Consider the following 21906-nt stretch of genomic DNA (forward strand, 5'->3'; position numbering starts at 1 on the left):
AGCTCCAATATTGGCCGTTACAGTGGGATCCTAGCTGTAAATTACGACCAGCTGCGTACAGTCAAGGGATTAGAGAGTAAAAAAAGGGTTAAAGTAAAACTTTTGATATATCACTAGTGGGGGTTCTAGGGCTGAGAGCCCCACCAATCGTTAAATGAGGGGCTAGCTGAAGACCGGCACATAGAGATACATAGAGAGATACACAGCTATAAATGGCGTTGGGGGTGTGCGGTGATCAGCTGCCATGGACAACAAAGACTATTTCATAGCATTTTGTGTTTTTGCTCTTTTTTTGTGTCGAGATCTTCCGTTTAAATTTATAGTGAAATTCACTACAGACAAAGCATTTTATTCTTGCATGGCGTTTCTTGCGTTGCATTTGCAAGTTTTTAACTTTTTAAAAAGACAGCATGTTAGAGAGATAATAAGGCCTCATGCACACGACCGTATCTTTGGTCCGCGTCCCATCCACATTTTTCAGGGATTGCATGTGGATCCATTGAGAAATATATATACAGCATATCTACACACCAGTATTAGCGTTTATTACGTTAGGTTCTCAGTTATATACAGTACTGTGACATAAAATATATACACAGGCTCGAGTGAGAGGCATTCTTCATGCCGATGTGTCAAAAAGTCTCTCAATCATATCCCCTACATGTTCTACAGAGTATTTTATGTATTTATCTGGATTCTTGGTGAAATTGACACCAGTGCCATACCTAGAAGAGAAAAAGGGGTATTAGAGGGCATGGTATGATGTAGTAACGGATCAGGACACTGTAGGGGAGGGGAACAATCATAGATCACAACTCACTTGTGTAAGAACGCTCCGTACGCCTCCTGCACAATTTTCTTCTGTGACTGTCGGATCCGCTCACGCTGTTTTTTGTCTGGAATAGCCCATGACTTCTGGATCTTGCAGATTTCTTCCAGGCCTTCATTAAACCCCTGATTTTGAGCAGGTAAAATAAGACACAAGAATTGTAGGGGGAGTGAAAACTGATAGGTCTCATTACACAGTATTATAATGTCAGCATAGATCAAGGGGTTTTCTCAGAATCACAATTCATCACCTAGAAGTTTCTGATCGCTGGGGTTCCCCACCCTAGGCCCCCCACCATTCACAAGAATGGGGTCCTGTGTCCCCAGTTTCATTGGAGCAGCAGTCACACATGCAAGCTGCCACTCAATTCTAAACGCTAGTGATTTACGTTGGACGATATTCATGTAATGTAAATGTATGAAGCACCTGAAAGATTTTACTAAAAAAGCTTGTTCGGGGCTTGTGAGATTAATAAATTATCGTTTGTCATTAAAGGGTAACTGTCATATATTTTTCTTATTTGCCAGTTTATTAGAGCTAGGCATGTATACCTGAGTTAGTCTGTCAATGATTGTCAAAAGATCTGTAATTACCTTATAATAACAGCTTTCATGAATGTCCTCTGTCCCTTTCCACTGCTCCCTTAAAAGACTGCTATGGCTCATCTGTCTCCGGCTAGGAAGACAGAGGGGCGGTCCTTCACACTACATGCCTGCATTAGGCTTCAGAGTGGGGAGGCGTGTCTCTCAGTAATCCAATCTGATTGGCTGGCAGGGAGCTGCTGGCTACAGCAAGTTTGTATGTGACCTGAGGGAATGCAGTTTTGGCCTCAGAGAACTGGCAGAGGAGTTATCTTGAGAAGATCCTCATAATGAAGGATTCAAAACAGCCATAACTAAGGGGAAAACTCAAGGAAAACAGTGGTAAGTGAAGAAACTAAAGATTGCTTTATGCATAATGCTGCTGAATATATGACAGTTATCCTTTAATTAATTGTGGTAAATGTGCATCGCATGACTTTCTGCCGAACACAGTAAACAATCATCGTTTAAGCAAGTGTACGATTGAATATGAAGGAATTTGTACCTGATACTCTCTGCATCTAAATGCTTGTCGTTATCATTAGCATTGTGTAGGTAGGTAACGCGTGTTGTCAATTGCCTGAATATTCACTCGTTTTAATCAGCCATAAATGTACGTGATTGATGAAGACTGGCCGTGTGCGTTTAGCATTTTGCAGAACGGAAGGTCTGTCCCTCAATAGACCAGTCCTATCCTTGTCCGTGATATGGACAAGAATAGGACATGTTCTATTTGTGTTTTTTTTTGCAGGGCCGCGGAACGGAGGCACGGACGCGGACAGCACACGGAGTGCTATACGCATCTTTTGCTGCCCCACTGAAATGAATGGGTCCGCATCCGATCTGCAAAACATGCGGCTTATATGCAGAACCGAACCACTGTTGTGTGCATGAGTCCTTACCGAGACACAATCTGTGTAGTCTTATCTAGTAGTCACACTCACTTTTACTTACAAGGGTCAGACTGCACAGGGATTGTTTGTTGTCTGCAACCATAGAGGCATATTGGTCTGCATAGGAGCTGTACATGCAGAACTGAAGGAAATCTTTGACTACTTGCAATGTTGCATCCTTGCGTGGTCACAAGAAAAGCTGGCAATTAGTCTTTATTTGGATGTTATTACATATGCGGCTGAGCTGCGGCTACCAGTAACTGCCGGGCTGCATCTGTACTTGCAACTTGATACCCCAGCAAGCACAGGGACAGCCCAGATAATTAGCAGGAACTGTGTTGTGGCACCAGAGGCCTAGCCGCAAAGTGTAAAGCTGGCCATACAAATTATACTGTTGTCAGCTGAACCTGCCGAGAATGGAGGGTTCGGCTGACACTCTAATGTGTGTGGGGAGATTGCGACTCTACCCCTACAGATTATGTTGGGGGAGACAAGGATCAGGCAAAATGAATATTTTCATCTTATTATTTTGTTCTCTGGGGAGATAAGTCGCAGCCAGAAGTATAGCACAGTGGCTTTCTCCCCTCTCCCATAGCATACACAGACACATTTGGTCGAGCTGAACATGTATGTGTATGGGGAAGCCGGTAGGGAGAGCTAGCTGTTGGCTGTCAGCTATTTGGCCAGCTTAAGGCCACTCTTGATCACATTGACTTAATGGCCAGTGAAGTCTTTATGTAAGAAGTCACCATGTTTAACAAATCCAGAATCATTTACCTTAAAGCGTTCCTTTATCATCTGTCTCTCTTTGTCCTTCAGCTGTGATAAGTAAGAGAGTGTAACGTTAAGTACATGGACAGGGGTGTACATAGAAATTATTGGGCCCCATAGCAGGAATCTGATATGGGCCCCCTAACTCCGTCCCGGAAAATTTCCTGGTCATTAAAGAGTTAAGCTACTTTCACACTGGCGTTTTAGTTTCCGTTTGCGAGATCCGTTCAGGGCTCTTACACGCGGTCCAAAACGGATCAGTTTTGCCCTTAATGCATTCCGAATGGATAAGGATCCGCTCAGAATGCATCAGTTTGCCTCCGTTCCGCTTTGGAGGCGGACACCAAAACACTGCTTGCAGCGTTTTGGTGTACGTCTGACGAAACTGAGCCACAATGTAAGTCAATGGGGACGGATCAGTTTTCTCTGGCACAATAGAAAACGGATCCGTCCCCCATTGACTTTCAATGGTGTTCAAGACTGATCGGTTTTGGCTATGTTATAGATAATACAAACGGATCCGTTCTGAACGGATGCAGGCAGTTGTATTATCTGAACGGATGCGTTTGTGCAGATCCATGACGGATCCGCACCAAACGCGAGTGTGAAAGTAGCCTTAAAGAATTATTAACCCCTATTGTAAGTGCTTTAAAATGACATTTTCAAAGACTTTTTTTTTCTCTGAGAAATAGACACTGAATTCTGGTGCCTATAGCGGTTTATATTCCGCAGGTATGACAGTGCTGTATGGGAGTAAGGATCTCACTGGGGCTGCAGGGAGCCATGTACAGCACACACCACTGCTCCTGCCTGTCTGCTTTGGTAAAGCCGGGCATAGATGGGCTACTGTATGTCAGGCTTTAGCAGAGTGGGCACAGGGCGCCATATGTATGTGAGCACAGCTGAGCAAGTGCAGGGCAGGGCTCACATACAGATCGCTCCTCCTGCCTGTGCCCGCTGTGCTGAAGCCTGACATAGCCAATCCCCTCACATCTAAACTCTTTTTGCTGCAGATGCTTAGTGTGCCCTGTTCTCTATATGAGCATCAAGTTCATGGGGTGGGGGGAAGGCTGGAGCACACTGTCCTCGACATGATAAGCCTTATAAATGACATACAGAACACAGTCTGCCCCCCCTCCCCCCCGAAAGGCTCTGCTTGCTGCTGCAGGACCCCCTGTTCCCCTCACTAACTATGCCCCCACCATAAAAGTTTTTATGCACAGAGGCACAGCACAGGCAGTGGCACACAGGGGCAGGCAAGGCTGGAGTATGGTGGCAGGCTGAAAGCTGAAGGAGGCAGCAGCACGTGAGCAAGTCACTGCCACGTCCCGCCTGCTGGTGCGAGCGATACACTAACCAATCAGCAGCAGGAGCTTAGCCTGCTAAATGCTAATTGGCCAGTGAAGCGCTAGAATAGAGCGAGCGCTAGCCTGGCTGCAGCGCTGGCATGGCCAGGGACATCTGTGCTGGTACGTGCACTGTGTGCGCACACAGTGGGGGAGGGGAGCCTGAGAAGAGGGGAAGCAGGTCCCGCTGGAGCGGCATAATACATAACTGCAGACATTGTAGGGGGCAGGGCCTTGTATGAACTCCGGGCCCCATAGCAGCTGCGTGGGCTGCCGCTATTGGCGTTACACCATTGTGCATGGACAAGTTTACAATGAAACACACAGATGTTTTTAGATCACATCACCTTCGTTCCTTGAAGTGCTGGCATGTTCCTGTCATTGATGTAGTCAGTTACCTTGAGCCAGCTACAATGGAAACAAAACGCGTTAGCCCTGAACAAAACAAATGGGCTTTGTTGTCCCTCTGACAGAACATTAGTTCTGATGTGGGAAACACATAGCTCCTGGTCGAACCAATGGAAACAGACAAACTTGTATCATGTGTTAGGGTCCATTCACACATCCGTGTGTGTTTTGCAGATCCACAAAACACAGACAGCGGCAATGTGCGTTCCGCATTTTGCGGACCGCACCTTGCCGGCACTAATAGAATATGCCTATCTAGTCCATGTTCTATTTTTTTTTCGGGAACGGAATTGCAGACCCGGAAGTACGGGTCCGCAATTCCGTATCCGGGCAGCACATCGAAATGAATGGGTCTGCAATTCCGTTCCGCAAAATGCGGAACGAAATTGTGGACGTGTGAATGGACCCTTAAGGCGAGATTACAAGCTCCGAGGAGCAGCCGATTTTCGGGACGGAAGCGTTCCTTCCCGACACCTGGCTGCTCGCTCAGCGGGGGTGAAGAACTGCACTTACATGAAGCGATCACCTCCACAGTATGAGAACGAGCTATGGCTACTGTTCTTGCTCGTGCTCATACAGCTGCATTGTTTCTGGGCAGCAGATCGCTGTTTAGACAATCGCCCAGAAACCATAATTTACTTCCCTGCAGGAACAACAGTTTCACCCAATAAATGAGCGTTTCGCTCGTTCATTGGGTGATCGGCTGCACTTTTAGACGGCAGATTAACGGGAATGAGCCTTCCTAAAAAAGTTTGTCCCCGACAATCGGGCCGTGTAAGAATGCCATTACTCTGTTCCATCTGCCACTCATCTGCGGTCTGACAGTTAGCAAGAGGAAGGAGCACACCCGATTTCAGGATCAGACTACAAACAGAATTGCTTTGTAGTCGGAAACCATGGAGGCACTCAAATCTGTAGAAAAACTGTATACACCAAATGGGAGGATTCATTTAAAGGGGTTATCCCATGATCAATGTAAAAAAAATGAAAATTAGACATGATATAGTACATGACAACCTCTTTCTAACCAAGCTAGAACCAGCCCTGTACCGCACATGGATCCGGCGATCTCCCCAGTCACTGTTCTAATTGCTCTGCTAGGTTTACTTCAAGCTGGCAGCTCCTGGGGTGTGCGATTTCTCAGGGGGTGTGTCCTTTATGCTGCAACTCTCTCCCTGTAAATGTCACAGCTTCTAACAGGAGATTTGGCTGGTGACAGCTGAAGGATGGAACTTTGCATGCGCGACCACCTCAGCAAAGTGGACAAAGAAAAAAAGAAATTAAAAAACAGCAGGTGGCGCTATACAGATACATTTTATTGAATAACTCAATGGTAGTGTTGAGCGAACTTGTGTTTTAAGTTTGGCGTCTAAAGTTCGGGTTATCGAAGATTTGCGTTATGGATACCACAAACCATAACGGAATTTAGAATCCATAACGCGATTCTTAGATAACCTGAACCCGAACTTTAGACGCCGAACTTAAAACACAAGTTCGCTCAACACTACTCAATGGCTATGCTAAGTGTTTAAATGCATGCAATTACAAAATAATTTGTGGGACAACCCCTTTAATTAAGAATACTTGCAGAACGAATCCAGAATAATAATTACCTGGTGGTTGTATAGCGTCATTACTTTATGACTGTGGGCGCCTGACCTTTGAGAACCCCACACATCCTGAAAATAAAGGGGCCTAAGTCTAAGTTAAAGGGGTTGTTTCATCTGAGACAATGGGGGCATATTGCTAGGACATGCCCCCATTGACTAAAAAGTGTGGGTCCCACCACTGGGACCTGAAACTATATCGAGAATGGAGCGCCGCAAAGTGGTGGCAGGAGGACTCTGGTCTGGCCACCACCAAGCGCTCTCCCATAGATGTGAATAGGAGTGCACCGCGTATGACCGGCCCACCACTCGCATTCACTTCTATGGGCCCGACGGAAATAGCCGAGCCAGCGCTTGGCTATTTTCGGCAGACCCATAGAAATGAATGGAGGGCTGCTGCGCATGCGCAATGCACCCTGCACCACTTCCGGGGCTCTGTTTAGGAGATAGGTGCGGGTCCCAGCGGTGGGACCCGCACCTGTCAGACAATGGAGGCATAGTCTAGCGATATGCCCCCATTGTCTCAGATGAGACAACCCCTTTAACCCTTGAACAGCAGCACTCCCTGCCACTTGGCTGTACAGGGAACTGCCACAGGTCCCATTCACCTGAAATGGGTGCCGGTGTGCAGGGAAAAACAGCGAACAGGACGCAGCGCTGCTGGCCTCCACTGATCACAAAGTGACAGCATATCCAAAAGTAAACATTAGGCTCCATTCACACATCTGTAATAATGGGTCCGCATCCGTTCAGCAAATTGCGGAACGGGTGTGGACCCATTCATTCTCTATGGGGACGGAATGGATGCGGAGAGCATACTATGTCCGGTCCGCGGCTCCCGAAAAAAAAATAGAACATGTTCTATTCTTGTCCGCAATTGCGGACAAGAATAGGCATTTCTATGGGGGTGCCGGCCGGGTGTATTGCGGATCCGCAATGCACTACGGATGTGTGAATGGACCCTTACTTTACAAGTCCTGGTACCGCAGCTCAACCTGATCTCACCCTAATTCAGTCATTTTATACCTAAACGGCCATTCTCAAATGCAAGTGAAGGTACATTACAAACACTTTTATAAAGGGACAGGAACCTTCGCTGGTAGATCTGGATCTGTTGTTCTATGTGCTCACGATACAGATTGTCAGGATCCTTCTGGGTCACAGACACCAACTGCATGAGCTCCGACCTGTAGAAAGAAGGGGATGGATATAATGTTGGAACGGTCTATTAAAACCTTCACATTGTCTAACCAGACGCCATATTTCTATACTGCTTTTATCAGAGGCAGACGATAAACTAAAACTAGAAAGTAAGAATGTATGTTTTACAAGTCATAGATCAGGGGTCAGCAACCTTCAGCATTACAGCTGCTGTGAAACTACAACTCCCAGCAGGCACACGTCCTTGGCTGTTCTCATAGAAGTGAAAGGAGTTGTAATTTTAAAACAGCTGGAGGTTGCTGATCCCTGCCATAAATGATGGTCGAAACGTCTTGCCTCCCTAGTCAAATGCACACTTGAACCTGTCGTCCTGCTAATCATGAAGCTTTAGCGAGACATTTCCTCCTTACTTTTCCAGTGACTTCAGGATGTAGTTATAATTGTTGTGCAGAAATATAGCCCCCAGAGCCAGGTCCTCGTACATCTTTGATTTGGACAGGAGCTTTAGCTGCAAGTTTCCGAGAACTTTACCTGGGAGAGAGGAATGTAAGGTAACGTCGCATCTTATATAAGAGCAGGTTCACGCGTACTGGATTCGCTGCAGGAAGCCGCATGACAAATCCGTACAAATTTTGGTGCCATTTTCACAGTTGAGCCTCTGTGACAAGACTTCTCTGGTTCCCCTACCAGTCCCTGTACACACAGCAGCGAGCACTGATATGTAGTCCTAGCTAACGCAGTAGCATAATTCAGGGAGGCGAGAAAACTGGTGGAGGACCATGCAAAAGTCAAAACGGGAGCACCAGGGGATTAGAAGGAAGTATATTGCTTGCCTTTTTATCTTTATTTTAAAGGGATCTGCCTTAAGATTAAAACTACGCCTTATCCACAGGATGGGGGACAAGTGTTTGATCGGTGGGGTTCCAGATGCTGCAACCTCCACCAATCACGAGAATGGGGGTCCTATGTCCCCCTGTATGAATGCCGAGGCAATCAGGCCTATGTGCTGTCGCTCCATTCATTCTCTATGGAACTGCTGGAGATAGCAGACTACAGTGACCAGACATTTAGGGGGTCATTTATTAAACAAAGATACGCCTATATTAGGCCCTTTGCGCTGCAATCTGCAACTTTTCCTGGCATGGAAGACGTAGAAAATGGTCTAAATGTAAGACAGCTAGGAAGCTGTCTTACATTTAGAAGCAGCGGTGGATATGCCGAAGTTATGTAGAGGCCGGTGCCTCCAAATAACTGTGGCGGATCCACCACCAGTGCAGGGCTTTATTAAGACCGGCGTCTATTAAAGAAATGTGCCCCTTAATCCCTATCCTGTGGATACAGGATAAGTTTAAATCTTGGGGCACAGGTAATCAACAGCGAATGTACCCTTTACTAATATGAACAGATTTTTAAATAGCCAGCCCTCCCCCAATCCCCCACTAAAACATGTCATACAGAACTATCTAAGGGTACTTTCACACTAGCGTTGTTAGAATCCGGCAGGCAGTGTCGGCAACGGATCCGGCAAGCCGTATACAAACAGCTTTTTTTTACGGATCCGTCTCATCCGGAATAACGGATCTGGTATTTACATTTTTTCAAAGATCAAAAGCGAAACTAGCTCCTCCTATATTCCGGCGCATGCGCAGACCGGAAGACGGGATCTGGCAATTTACGGATCACTTGGTACCGGATCCGGCATTAATACATCTCTATGGAAATGAATGCCGGATCCGGCAAGTGCGGTAGTGTTCCGGGATTTTTTCCGGTCAAATACCGTACAAGGGACGGAACGGAAGACATCCTGATGCATACTGAACGGATTGCTTTCCATTCAGAATGCATTAGGACAAAACGGATGCGTTTTTTTCCGGTATTGAGACCCTTTACCGGATTTCAATACTGGAAAAGAGTAACGCTAGTGTGAAAGTACCCTAATGCCACCTGATGAGATACCCAAGAAGGTGCCCGTACTCACAGATATAAGTACTGAGGAGACGTCGGCTGAATTCGGAGCTGTAGTTGCTGGCCGCCGAGCTGGTCTCTATAACACATTCAATGCAGAGAACAGCAAATCATTATATTATAAAAGTATCAGACCCAAACGGAGCAGACGAATTAGCAGATAATGACACCTGGAATAACGTGAAACATGGCGTGCGGCTACAATGATGGAGGTTAGGTGACATTAAAGACAGAGCGGATTCCACAGGTACAGGACGAGTGAATACTGCATTTACTAGAGGCGCAGATAACCTAACGGCAGCTAGCACCATTACATGGCAATACGCATCCATTATGGCTCCCATTAGAATTGGAGAGAGAGAGAGCGAGCGATATGCGTGAGAACGAGTGAGAACGGATGCCCCCCCTGTAAGGGAGAGCGGCTCACCTGATGCGGATATGCAGAGGGCACAACAGCCTGTAGCACTAAAAGGGAGCTGATCCGGCTGTTGCACACTTTCACCCTTCCGGACGAGCCCAGCTGAATACAGGGTAGCGGAGAAAGAAAAACTTGCAGGTATCAAAGCGGCGCTGCCAAACTGAAGATGGACTCCAGGGGAGTTGTTAAAGAAGGGTTATTAGTAACAAATCAACGCGTTTCAGGGTCGGAGAGAAACCTTTGTCAGGCAAGTTACAGCAAGGGGAACCTGAAACGCGTTGCTTTGTTACCAATACACCTTCTTTAACGACTCCCCCGAAGTCCATCTTTAGTTCAGCAGTGCTACTTGGATACCCGCAGGTTTTTCTCTCTCTGCTAACCCCATACATTTCTGCATTATGGATGACACTACTACATGACCACCATGTCTGGTACTACCTTATGAACTGAAACAACTGAACCGAAACGCTAAATGAGCCAGAGATGTAGCTAGACATTACTTCAAGGGGGACATAGATTCAGTGTGGCGCTCCACACTTGTCATGATGAAGGACCTATATCGAGAGTGGTCTGAAACGCGTTACAAGTATATCCGTGTATTAGAAGTTTTAAACCGCTGAAGTAAAGTTTTCTTACCTTGCATACTGAAGCTGGACTTGCAAAGTTTTTTTGGAGCTCCACATATATAGTACCACTATACTGCATCCATAAATAGTACTGCCATACCACATATATACATATAATACCTACACACATTACAAACACATATATACATACACATTACAGACACACACCCAAACCTAGATATACATTAGTCACATAATAGACATTACATACTTATATACCTGTATTTTCCTGCATATAAGACTACTTTTTAACACATGAAAGTCTTCTCAAAAGTCGGGGGTCGTCTTATATGCCAGTATACCGCGTGCTGAAACTTACTTCCTAGCCGGACTGGAGAAGCTGTCCTTCTCCAGCTTCAGGGACAGGCGCCCTCTAGCTGAGCCATCTTGCACTGCATCCCGGCCAGCCGCTCCTGAAGCAGCCCCCTCTCCCTGCTCTCAGTGGTTTTCTCATGCCGGCAGTATCACATTGCATACTACCGCTCAGATCCTCTTGAAGACAGGGAGGACTGGGCAGGCAGGGAGAGCTGACCCACCCAATCCAAGCAGGCTTTGTATGCAGTGTGCACAGAAAATACTGGTTCATCGCTTGCCGTGATTGGCTGGTTGTTGTATACTGGGTTGGATTAGCGATTCTGAGGGAAGGCAGGGGGAAGCAGGAGCATCTGCACTTCAGCCAATTGTAATATTGGAACGGCAGATCTCTAATGAAGTTTGGTGTGCATCTCATCTGTGGTGAAAAAACTGTCTATCTGGGGAGCAGATACATGTGGTGGTGAATACAGTACAGCCCCAGTATCTGCACATACAGTACAGCCCCAGTATCTGCACATACAGCACCAGTATCTGCACATACAGCACCAGTATCTGCACATACAGCACCAGTATCTGTACATACAGCACCAGTATCTGTACATACAGCACCAGTATCTGTACATACAGCACCAGTATCTGTACATACAGCACCAGTATCTGTACATACAGCACCAGTATCTGTACATACAGCACCAGTATCTGTACATACAGCACCAGTATCTGTACATACAGTACAGCACCAGTATCTGTACATACAGTACAGCACCAGTATCTGTACATACAGTACAGCACCAGTATCTGTACATACAGCACCAGTATCTGTACATACAGCACCAGTATCTGTACATACAGCACCAGTATCTGTACATACAGCACCAGTATCTGTACATACAGCACCAGTATCTGTACATACAGCACCAGTATCTGTACATACAGCACCAGTATCTGTACATACAGCACCAGTATCTGTACATACAGCACCAGTATCTGTACATACAGCACCAGTATCTGTACATACAGCACCAGTATCTGTACATACAGTACAGCACCAGTATCTGTACATACAGTACAGCACCAGTATCTGTACATACAGTACAGCACCAGTATCTGTACATACAGTACAGCACCAGTATCTGTACATACAGTACAGCACCAGTATCTGTACATACAGTACAGCACCAGTATCTGTACATACAGTACAGCACCAGTATCTGTACATACAGTACAGCACCAGTATCTGTACATACAGTACAGCACCAGTATCTGTACATACAGTACAGCACCAGTATCTGTACATACAGTACAGCACCAGTATCTGTACATACAGTACAGCACCAGTATCTGTACATACAGTACAGCACCAGTATCTGTACATACAGTACAGCACCAGTATCTGTACATACAGTACAGCACCAGTATCTGTACATACAGTACAGCACCAGTATCTGTACATACAGTACAGCACCAGTATCTGTACATACAGTACAGCACCAGTATCTGTACATACAGTACAGCACCAGTATCTGTACATACAGTACAGCACCAGTATCTGTACATACAGTACAGCACCAGTATCTGTACATACAGTACAGCACCAGTATCTGTACATACAGTACAGCACCAGTATCTGTACATACAGTACAGCACCAGTATCTGTACATACAGTACAGCACCAGTATCTGTACATACAGTACAGCACCAGTATCTGTACACACAGTACAGCACCAGTATCTGTACACACAGTACAGCACCAGTATCTGTACACACAGTACAGCACCAGTATCTGTACACACAGTACAGCACCAGTATCTGTACACACAGTACAGCACCAGTATCTGTACACACAGTACAGCACCAGTATCTGTACATACAGTACAGCACCAGTATCTGTACATACAGTACAGCACCAGTATCTGTACATACAGTACAGCACCAGTATCTGTACATACAGTACAGCACCAGTATCTGTACATACAGTACAGCACCAGTATCTGTACATACAGTACAGCACCAGTATCTGTACATACAGTACAGCACCAGTATCTGTACCGGTTCATATAGTACAGCACCAGTATCTGTACATACAGTACAGCACCAGTATCTGTACCGGTTCATAGAGTACAGCACCAGTATATACAGTACAGTATACAAATGGCTAACAGTCAAGACCCCATCATGGCTCTACCAGCAAGAAGAAAGAAATATGAAGCCAGTTTCAAACTTAAAGTTGTAAACTTTGCCATGGAACATAATAACTGCGCTGCTGCAAGACAATATGGAGTAACAGAAAAGATGGTTTGGGACTGGAAAGCAAATGGAAAAGCATTAAAGAGTATGCCAAGGGGTAAGTGTGCATTAACCCCTTAAGGACTCGGCCCTATTTCACCTTACGGACTTGGCCATTCTTTGCAAATCTGACCAGTGTCACTTTAAGTGCTGATAACTTTAAAACGCTTTGACTTATCCAGGCCGTTCTGAGATAGTTTTTTCGTCACATATTGTACTTCATGACACTGGTAAAATAAAGTAAAAAAAAAAAAATCATTTTTATTTATAAACAAAATACCAAATTTACCAAAAATGTGTAAAAAATTGCAAATTTCCAAGTTTCAATTTCTCTACTTCTATAATACATAGTAATACCTCCAAAATAGTTATTACTTTACATTCCTCATATGTCTACTTCATGTTTGGATCATTTTGGGAATGATATTTTATTTTTTGGGGATGTTACAAGGCTTAGAAGTTTAGAAGCAAATCTTGAAATTTTTCAGAAATTTTCAAAAACCCAATTTTTAGGGACCAGTTCAGGTCTGAAGTCACTTTGCGAGGCTTACATAATAGAAACCACCCAAAAATGACCCCATTCTAGAAACTACACCCCTCAAAGTATTCAAAACTGATTTTACAAACTTTGTAAACCCTTTAGGTGTTCCACAAGAATTAATGGAAAATAGAGATACAATTTCAAAATTTCACTTTTTTGGCAGATTTTCCATTTTAATAATTTTTTTCCAGTTACAAAGCAAGGGTTAACAGCCAAACCAAACTCAATATAATTGGCCCTGATTCTGTAGTTTACAGAAACACCCTATATGTGGTCGTAAACTACTGTACAGGCACACAGTAGGGCGCAGAAGGAAAGGAGTGCCATATGGTTTTTGGAAGGCAGATTTTGCTGGACTGTTTGTTTTTACACCATTTCCCATTTGAAGCCCCCCTGATGCACCCCTAGAGTAGAAACTCCATAAAAGTGACACCATCTAAGAAACTACACCCCTCAAGGTATTCAAATCAGATTTTACAAACGTGGTTAACCCTTTAGGTGTTCCACAAGAGTTATTGGCAAATGGAGATGAAATTTCAGAATTTCAATTTTTTGTCTAATCTTCCATTTTAATCCATTTTTCCCAGTAACAAAGCAAGGGTTAACAGCCAAACGATTCTGTAGTTTACAGAAACACCCCATATGTGGTTGTAAACAGCTGTACGGGCACACGGCAGGGCGCAGAAGGAAAGGAATGCCATACGGTTTTTGGAAGGCAGATTTTGCTGGACTGTTTTTTTTTACACCATGTCCCATTTGAAGCCCCCCTGATGCACCCCTAGAGTAGAAACTCCATAAAAGTGACACCATCTAAGAAACTACACCCCTCAAGGTATTCAAATCAGATTTTACAAACGTGGTTAACCCTTTAGGTGTTCCACAAGAGTTATTGGCAAATGGAGATGAAATTTCAGAATTTCAATTTTTTGTCTAATCTTCCATTTTAATCCATTTTTCCCAGTAACAAAGCAAGGGTTAACAGCCAAACAAAACTCAATGTTTATGGCCCCGATTCTGTAGTTTACAGAAACACCCCATATGTGGTTGTAAACAGCTGTACGGGCACACGGCAGGGCGCAGAAGGAAAGGAATGCCATACGGTTTTTGGAAGGCAGATTTTGCTGGACTGTTTTTTTTGACACCATGTCCCATTTGAAGCCCCCCTGATGCACCCCTAGAGTAGAAACTCCAAAAAAAATGGCCCCATTTTAGAAACTACGGGATAGGGTGGCAGTATTGTTGGTACTAGTTTAGGGTACATATGATTTTTGGTTGCTCTATATTACACTTTTTGTGAGGCAAGATAACAAGAAATAGCTGTTTTGGCACAGTTTTAATTTTTTGTTATTTACAACATTCATCTGACAGGGTAGATCATGTGATATTTTTATAGACCAGGTTGTCACGGATGCGGCGATACCTAATATGTATACTTTTTTTTTTATTTATGTAAGTTTTACACAATAATATTTTTGAACCAAAAAAAATCATGTTTTCGTGTCTCCATATTCTGAGAGCCATTTTCAGTTTTTGGGCGATTATCTTAGGTAGGGTCTAATTTTTTGCAGGATGAGATGACGGTTTTATTGGCACTATTTTGGGGTGCATATGACTTTTTGATTGCTTGCTATTACACTTTTTGTGATGTAAGGTGACAAAAAATGGTTTATTTAACACAGTTTTTATTTTTTACGGTGTTAATCTGAGGGGTTAGGTCATGTGATATTTTTATAGAGCCGGTCGATACGAACGCGGCGATACCAAATATGTATACTTTTTATTTTATTTATGTAAGTTTTACACAATAATAGCTTTTTTAAAACAAAAAAAAAATGATGTTTTAGTGTCTCCATATTCTGAGCCATAGTTTTTTTATTTTTTGGCCGATTATCTTAGGTAGGGTCTAATTTTTTGCGGGATGAGGTGACGGTTAGATTGGTACTATTTTGGTGGGCAAACGCTTGATGTTGTACATTTTTTTTACCAATTTTTTTTAACTTTATTTGGGGAAAATGAAGTTTTTGTTTATTTTTACTTGAAACTTTAAATTTTTTGGGGGGGGGGAAACTTTATTTTTTGTCCCACTTTGGGACTTGAACTTTTGGGGGTCTAATCCTTTACAATGCATTCCAATACTTCTGTATTGGAATGCATTGGAACTAAAACATGCATACAGCTTCCGGCCTGTGAGATCCAGGGGGCTGGATCTCACAGGCTCTTCACCGGAAGGCATCGCGCTGCCTTCCATGCCATCGGGTCCCCCCCACAGCCCCATGGGGACCCGATGGCACCGCCGACTACCGCCGCCGGCACAATAAAAAGCCGCAGGTCTGAATTGACGGGACGGGACCCCCCCGCACATTTAGCCGTGGCGCCTGCTCAATAATTTGAGCATGCACCGTGCTCCGATCACCGCCCACCGGGCGGCGGTGATCGGAACTATAGATGACGTACCAGTACGTCATGGGTCCTTAAGGACTCGGGAACTATGCCGTACCGGTACATCATAGGTCCCTAAGGGGTTAAGAAGAGGCACCCCACATTGACCAGAACTCAAAAAACATGTAGCAGAAATGGTGAATGAGCATTGCCAAAACGGTTATGTAGTGACATGAAATAAAATACGTTTGCTTGCACTTCAGTGGGCCAACAGATTTAGGGCCACTGTAACCTGGTGTACTAGATTCTTGGAAAGGCATAATATGGTACTGAGGCAAAAGAAGGCCTGCAGATCTTGATGCCAAAGTAAATAGCAATGGAAGGGTAGTCTTATACGGCAGGTATAGCCCAAACCCTATATTTTAACTGGAAAAGTTGGGGGTCGTCTTATACGCCGGAAAATACGGTACTTATATTAAAGGGGTTATCCAAAGTATAAAACATGCCCCCCAATGCCCGGGCCGCTCATACAGATTATGCTTACCCAGCTCCCGTGGATCCGCGTTGCTCCGCCACTACATCTTCTCATCGCATGGATCAACATCCGGCGACAGGGGGAAGCAGCCAATAGCAGGCTGCGACAGGGATGCGTCCCCCTAGCGTCACCCGCGATGCTAGGGGAGATGCAGCGACAGCTGTGCAGGGATCAGGAACGATGTGGGTGCCGGGGAGCGGGGTAAGTATAATCTATATGAGGGGCCCAGGCATGTATTATACTTTGGATACCACCTTTAAAGGAGTTTTCCCTCAAAACATAATGTATCACCTATCCGCAAGATAAGTGATAAATGACGTGCATGCATGCCCACCGCTCCATTTACTTCTATGGGCCTGAGGAAGATAGGCGACCAGTTTACTTGGAAGTCGCATAGTTAAAGGGTTTCTACCACCAGAGTTTGACATTTTTCGCTGACTGACACTAGCGATCTGCTAGTGTCTGCACTACCTAACAGTGCTCTTGTATTACCTTTGTCTGCTGCCGTTAAGCTTAAAAACATACTTTTATTGATATGCAAATGAGCCTCTAGGTGCTATGGGGGCGTCTTTTCAGCACCTAGAAGCTCCGTCTACTCACTATTTCTGCCGCCCACCGCGTCCCTCTGGCTGTCAATCAAGAGGAGTGAGGCGGGCTGGAGGGACGCGGTGGGCGGCAGAAATAGTGAGTAGACGGAGCCTCTAGGTGCTGAAAAGACGCCCCCATAGCACCTAGAGGCTCATTTGCATATCAATAAAAGTATGTTTTTAAGCTTAACGGCAGCAGACAAAGGTAATACAAGAGCACTGTTAGGTAGTGCAGACACTAGCAGATCGCTAGTGTCAGTCAGCAAAAAATCTCAAAATCTGGTGGTAGAAACCCTTTAATGGTGTATTGCTCATACATGCTCACTACTGCTGCATTCACAGAGGGGACTATGGTCCGGCTCCCAGCGATTATATATTTATCACCTAGCCTGGGATAGGCAATAAATGATGTGTTGGAAAACCACTTTAATGCACATTACACACACATTCATACATGACACACATGTGCATGCAGAGTTGTAACATCCCAGTTCTGGAGAGGAGTTGAAGCAGAGCAGAGACTAAATCCTGCCTGAGCTGCTCTCTGCATTCCCTCCCCATCCCTCTTCTGTCAGTTTCAACTCAGCTGCTGCCTGAATCAAGTTACAACAGCCAGTAAGAATCTCCGGACGCTGTAACTTAAAAGGGTTATGCCATGATTGATGTAAAAAAAATGATAATCAGACATCATATAGGACCTGACAGTCTCTTTCTAACAAAGCTAGAACCAGCCCTGTACCTCACATGGATCCAGAGATCTCCCCATTCATTGATCTGCTAGATTTATATCTTCTCTGCTGCAGCTCTCCCCCTATCACAACTCGGGAGGCATGTCCTTTTGGCTGAACATCTCCCTCCATCACAGCTCAGGGGGCATGTCCTTTCTACTGCAAATCTCCCCCTATCACAGCTCAGTGGGCGTATCCTTTCAGCTGCAGATCTCCCTCCATCACAGCTCAGGGGGCATGTCCTTTCTACTGCAAATCTCCCCCTATCACAGCTCAGTGGGCGTATCCTTTCAGCTGCAGATCTCCCTCCATCACAGCTCAGGGGGCATGTCCTTTTGGCTGCAGCTCTCCCCCTATCACAGCTCAGGGGGCATGTCCTTTCAGCTGCAGTTCTCTCGCTGTTACTGTCACAGCTTCTATCAGTAGACAAGGCTGGTGACAGTTGATGCAATGAACTGAGCATGTGTGACCATGTTTGCTCAGATCAGTAAGAGGAAAAGGAAATTACTGTGCAGATTGAAACCAGGGGGTGCCATTATAGTTAAGACAATGTCTAGCAACTGAGGCATTTTTGTAACAAATTAAAAGACTAGCTAGTATTTCATGCTGAATTATAGTAATAGAACATTTAACGGTGGTATACAAATAAACCTCTAGGAGCAACGGGGGCGTTGCCGTTACACCTAGAGGCTCTGCTCTCTCTGCAGCTGCTGCACCTTCTCCACTGTGATTAACAGGGCCAGGTGTGATGATGTGTTCACTGCCTGGGCAGAGGGCGTGGCAGTTGCAGAGAGAGCGGAGCCTCTAGGTGTAATGAGAACGCCCCCATTGCTCCTAGAGGTTCATTCGCATATAATAAAACATAATTTTTCTCAGCAATGCGGACACATATGAACATGGGACCAACACAGATGTCTTCAGCTGACAAGTGCACATGTAACAGGTCAGCCAGTGTCATAGGGACAAATCTTCTGACAGATGCCCTTAAAAAAAAAAAAAAAAAGACAGGCAGGAGGTAGAGGAAAGCAGGATCTCCAGACATGTTCGCCCTGGGACCCCTTCTATATACCTGCCTAACTGCACCAGGGACTAGTGCCCGGCCTTCCACCAGTAAACACCCCTGACATGGGCACTACTCTGGTTTTACATTGAGAAATAGTTGAAAGCGATCCCCGGAAAACCCATTTGGGTCTCAATGGAATATGAAATCGTGACTTGTGATCCGAAAAAATAAAAATAAAATACTCAACAAGTGTCAGAAGACTCCGCGTACACAACATTTACAATTTCCACATGCCGCCAATATCCAGTAACCACTTCCATTTCCCTCTGCTGAGATCTCCATTTATCTACAGCGCACTCCAGGTAATTTATAGGGCGGCTGCCTACGGGTATCGGAGACATCACTGGCTCTCGATTAATAGTCTTTAATGATGTTGCCATGGTTACAGGACTGACGTACATCATGAAGGGCTATAGGAGTCATGGTCCTGGTGGATTTGCGCACATCTGAAGTGTTGTCTGACAATATTGGACATAAGTAGCAATGCCCATCAGTAAAGAAAACAATTACGGATGCAGGCGGTCTACACATTCCTCCCTGACCCAGATACATGCTCCACAAATAGAAGGGTTATATAAAGACGTCTCGGAACACACATGGTGCACGTCTGTCAAAGAAAAGGGAGAGCTAAATGCCTGGATGGAAAATAGCTGACAACGGAAGCAGAATTCGTCTAGCAGATAGATTTGGAGGTGTGTGGATGCACCAAATCTCAGGCTGTGGTCTCCTATTTGCTTCTGTTCTCCCGATTACATCCTGCAGGAGAAAGGGTCTGATTGCCAAAATCAAAATGGGCCTATAATTGGTGCATCACGCCCCCTCAACCAAGTCCCTGCTCTCCCCCCTTTGATTATCCCATTACCTCTTGCAATGCAACTGGACAGCCTAGTGCAGTGATGGCTAACCTCCGTCACTCCAGCTGCAGTGTAACTACGACTCCCAGCATGCTCCATTCATTTCTATGGGGTTCTGAGAACAGCCAAGCAAGTGTGCATCTTGGGAGTCATAGTTGTACCACGGCTGGAGGGCCGGAGGTTAGCCATCACAGGCCTAGTGTAAAAGTCAATCTGAACGGGACCCTGTGCGAGTTACACTGAAGAAAAAAATGGCTGCCTCTATGGTCATATGCCCTTGTCTCACTAGAAGCAAATTCGGCTCCTGCTATGGGGCCTGTCTCAGACATAGAGCCTTCCTGCAATCACCACTCGGTGGACCTCACTGCATAAAGATTTTTACAGCTCCCCTTGAGTTCATTGGCAGCTGAATAAATTGTGCACTGAGCTCCCCCTAGTGGTGGCTGCAAGTAGCCAGTTCTATAATATACTGTGCGAGGGGAAGCTGTGCATTTGGGGTTGGTAATACCATATTTGCTTCAGACAATTGGCGTCATATTTAAGAAGTACCTGATAATAAATACAGGTTGGGTAAAGCAGCTTATTGCGGCTTATTTATTAAAAATCTCTCCACTCGTCTACTTAGAAAAGTGTTAGAAAATGTACAGTCTGGTGTTTTTAGACTAAGGCCCCATTCACACAACAGTATTTTAGGTCTGCCTCTGATCCGCATTTTCATTACACCGCGTGCTGTCCTCATCCGTATGTCCGTTTTGCGGACAAGAGTAAGCATTGTTACACAATGGGGTCTGCAAAAAGTGCAGGATGCACAGAGACCACATCCGTATTTTGGGGATACGCAATTTGCGGACCTCAAAACGGAGAGGATTATGTGAATGGACCCTAAACCAAATCCATCGACATGTGCCCTATAAATTAGTTACTTAAAGGGAACCCGTCACCTGGATTTTGGGTATAGAGCTGAGGAAATGGGTTGCTAGATGGCCGCTAGCACATCCGCAATACCCAGTCCCCATAGCTCTGTGTGCTTTTATTGTGTAAAAAAAACGATTTGAGAAATATGCAAATTAACCTGAGATGAGTCCTGCCCCTGACTCATCTCACGTACTGGACTCATCTCAGGTTGATTTGCATATGTATCAAATCGTTTTTTTTAAACAATAAAAGCACACAGAGCTATGGGGACTGGGTATTGCAGATGTCCTAGCGGCGATCTAGCAACCCATGTCCTCAGCTCTATACACAAAATCCCGGTGACAGGTTCCCTTTAAGGGTATACCATCAAGCCGCTTGCACTCTACATCATTACTAATGGAACCCACCATAAAGATTGGTTACAAACTTCTTATAAACATTAGCTTAAAGGGAAACTGTCACGTAGAACATGGTGTGTGAGCCAAAGGTATCATGTTATACAGCAGGAGGAGCTGAGCAGACTGATATATAGTTTTATTGGAATATATTTAATATAATATGTATTTTAATCATTTATATTCCTGCTCATTCTGGGCTTTGAAGTCCATGAGGCGGTCCTATCAGTGATTGACAGCTATCTCTGAAGTCCAGGAGGCAGTCCTATCAGTGATTGTGTATACACAGATAGCTGTCAATCACCAATGGGACCGCCCCCTGGACGTCAAAACGCAGAATGAGCAGGACTTTAAATGATTAAAATACAAATTAAGTTGAATATATTCCCACAAAACTATATATCAATCTGCTCAGCTCCTCCTGCTCTATAACATAATGCCTGCAGCTTACGTTGCATTTTCAATGTGACAGGTTCCCTTTAAAGGGGTTGATACGCCATGAATGTCAGATAGGTGTGGGTCCCACCTCTGTCTCCAGAACAGGGCCTCAAAGTGGAGGTAAAGCAAGCCGCACATGTGCGTCCCCAACTCCATTCACCACTATGAGACTTCGAAAAATAGCCAGGCCAGGGGTGAATAAAGAGTTGCAGCACACGCACAGCTTGCTCTCCCTTCACTTTGGGGCCCTATTCTGGAGATAGAA

The 21906-nt window shown here is 45.0% G+C and overlaps 1 protein-coding gene across 8 annotated transcripts in view; it reads right to left on the reverse strand.

Moving 5' to 3' along the window:
• Positions 1-522: 522 nt before the first annotated feature.
• EXOC7 (exocyst complex component 7) overlaps positions 523-21906 on the reverse strand; it is a 69967-nt gene continuing 48583 nt past the window's right edge. For all 8 annotated transcript variants that reach the window (XM_040434663.1, XM_040434660.1, XM_040434664.1 and 5 more), the window contains 7 exons: positions 9575-9640; positions 8007-8127; positions 7527-7622; positions 4768-4828; positions 3081-3122; positions 821-954; positions 523-725 (listed from right to left, as the gene is read on the reverse strand). In XM_040434663.1, the coding sequence (XP_040290597.1) occupies positions 620-725; positions 821-954; positions 3081-3122; positions 4768-4828; positions 7527-7622; positions 8007-8127; positions 9575-9640 (626 nt within the window). In that variant the 3' untranslated portion in view covers positions 523-619. The remainder of the gene's footprint in view (positions 726-820; positions 955-3080; positions 3123-4767; positions 4829-7526; positions 7623-8006; positions 8128-9574; positions 9641-21906) is intronic.

Source organism: Bufo bufo, chromosome 6 (genome assembly GCF_905171765.1).
Source record: "Bufo bufo chromosome 6, aBufBuf1.1, whole genome shotgun sequence".
NCBI classification, from domain to species: domain Eukaryota; kingdom Metazoa; phylum Chordata; class Amphibia; order Anura; family Bufonidae; genus Bufo; species Bufo bufo.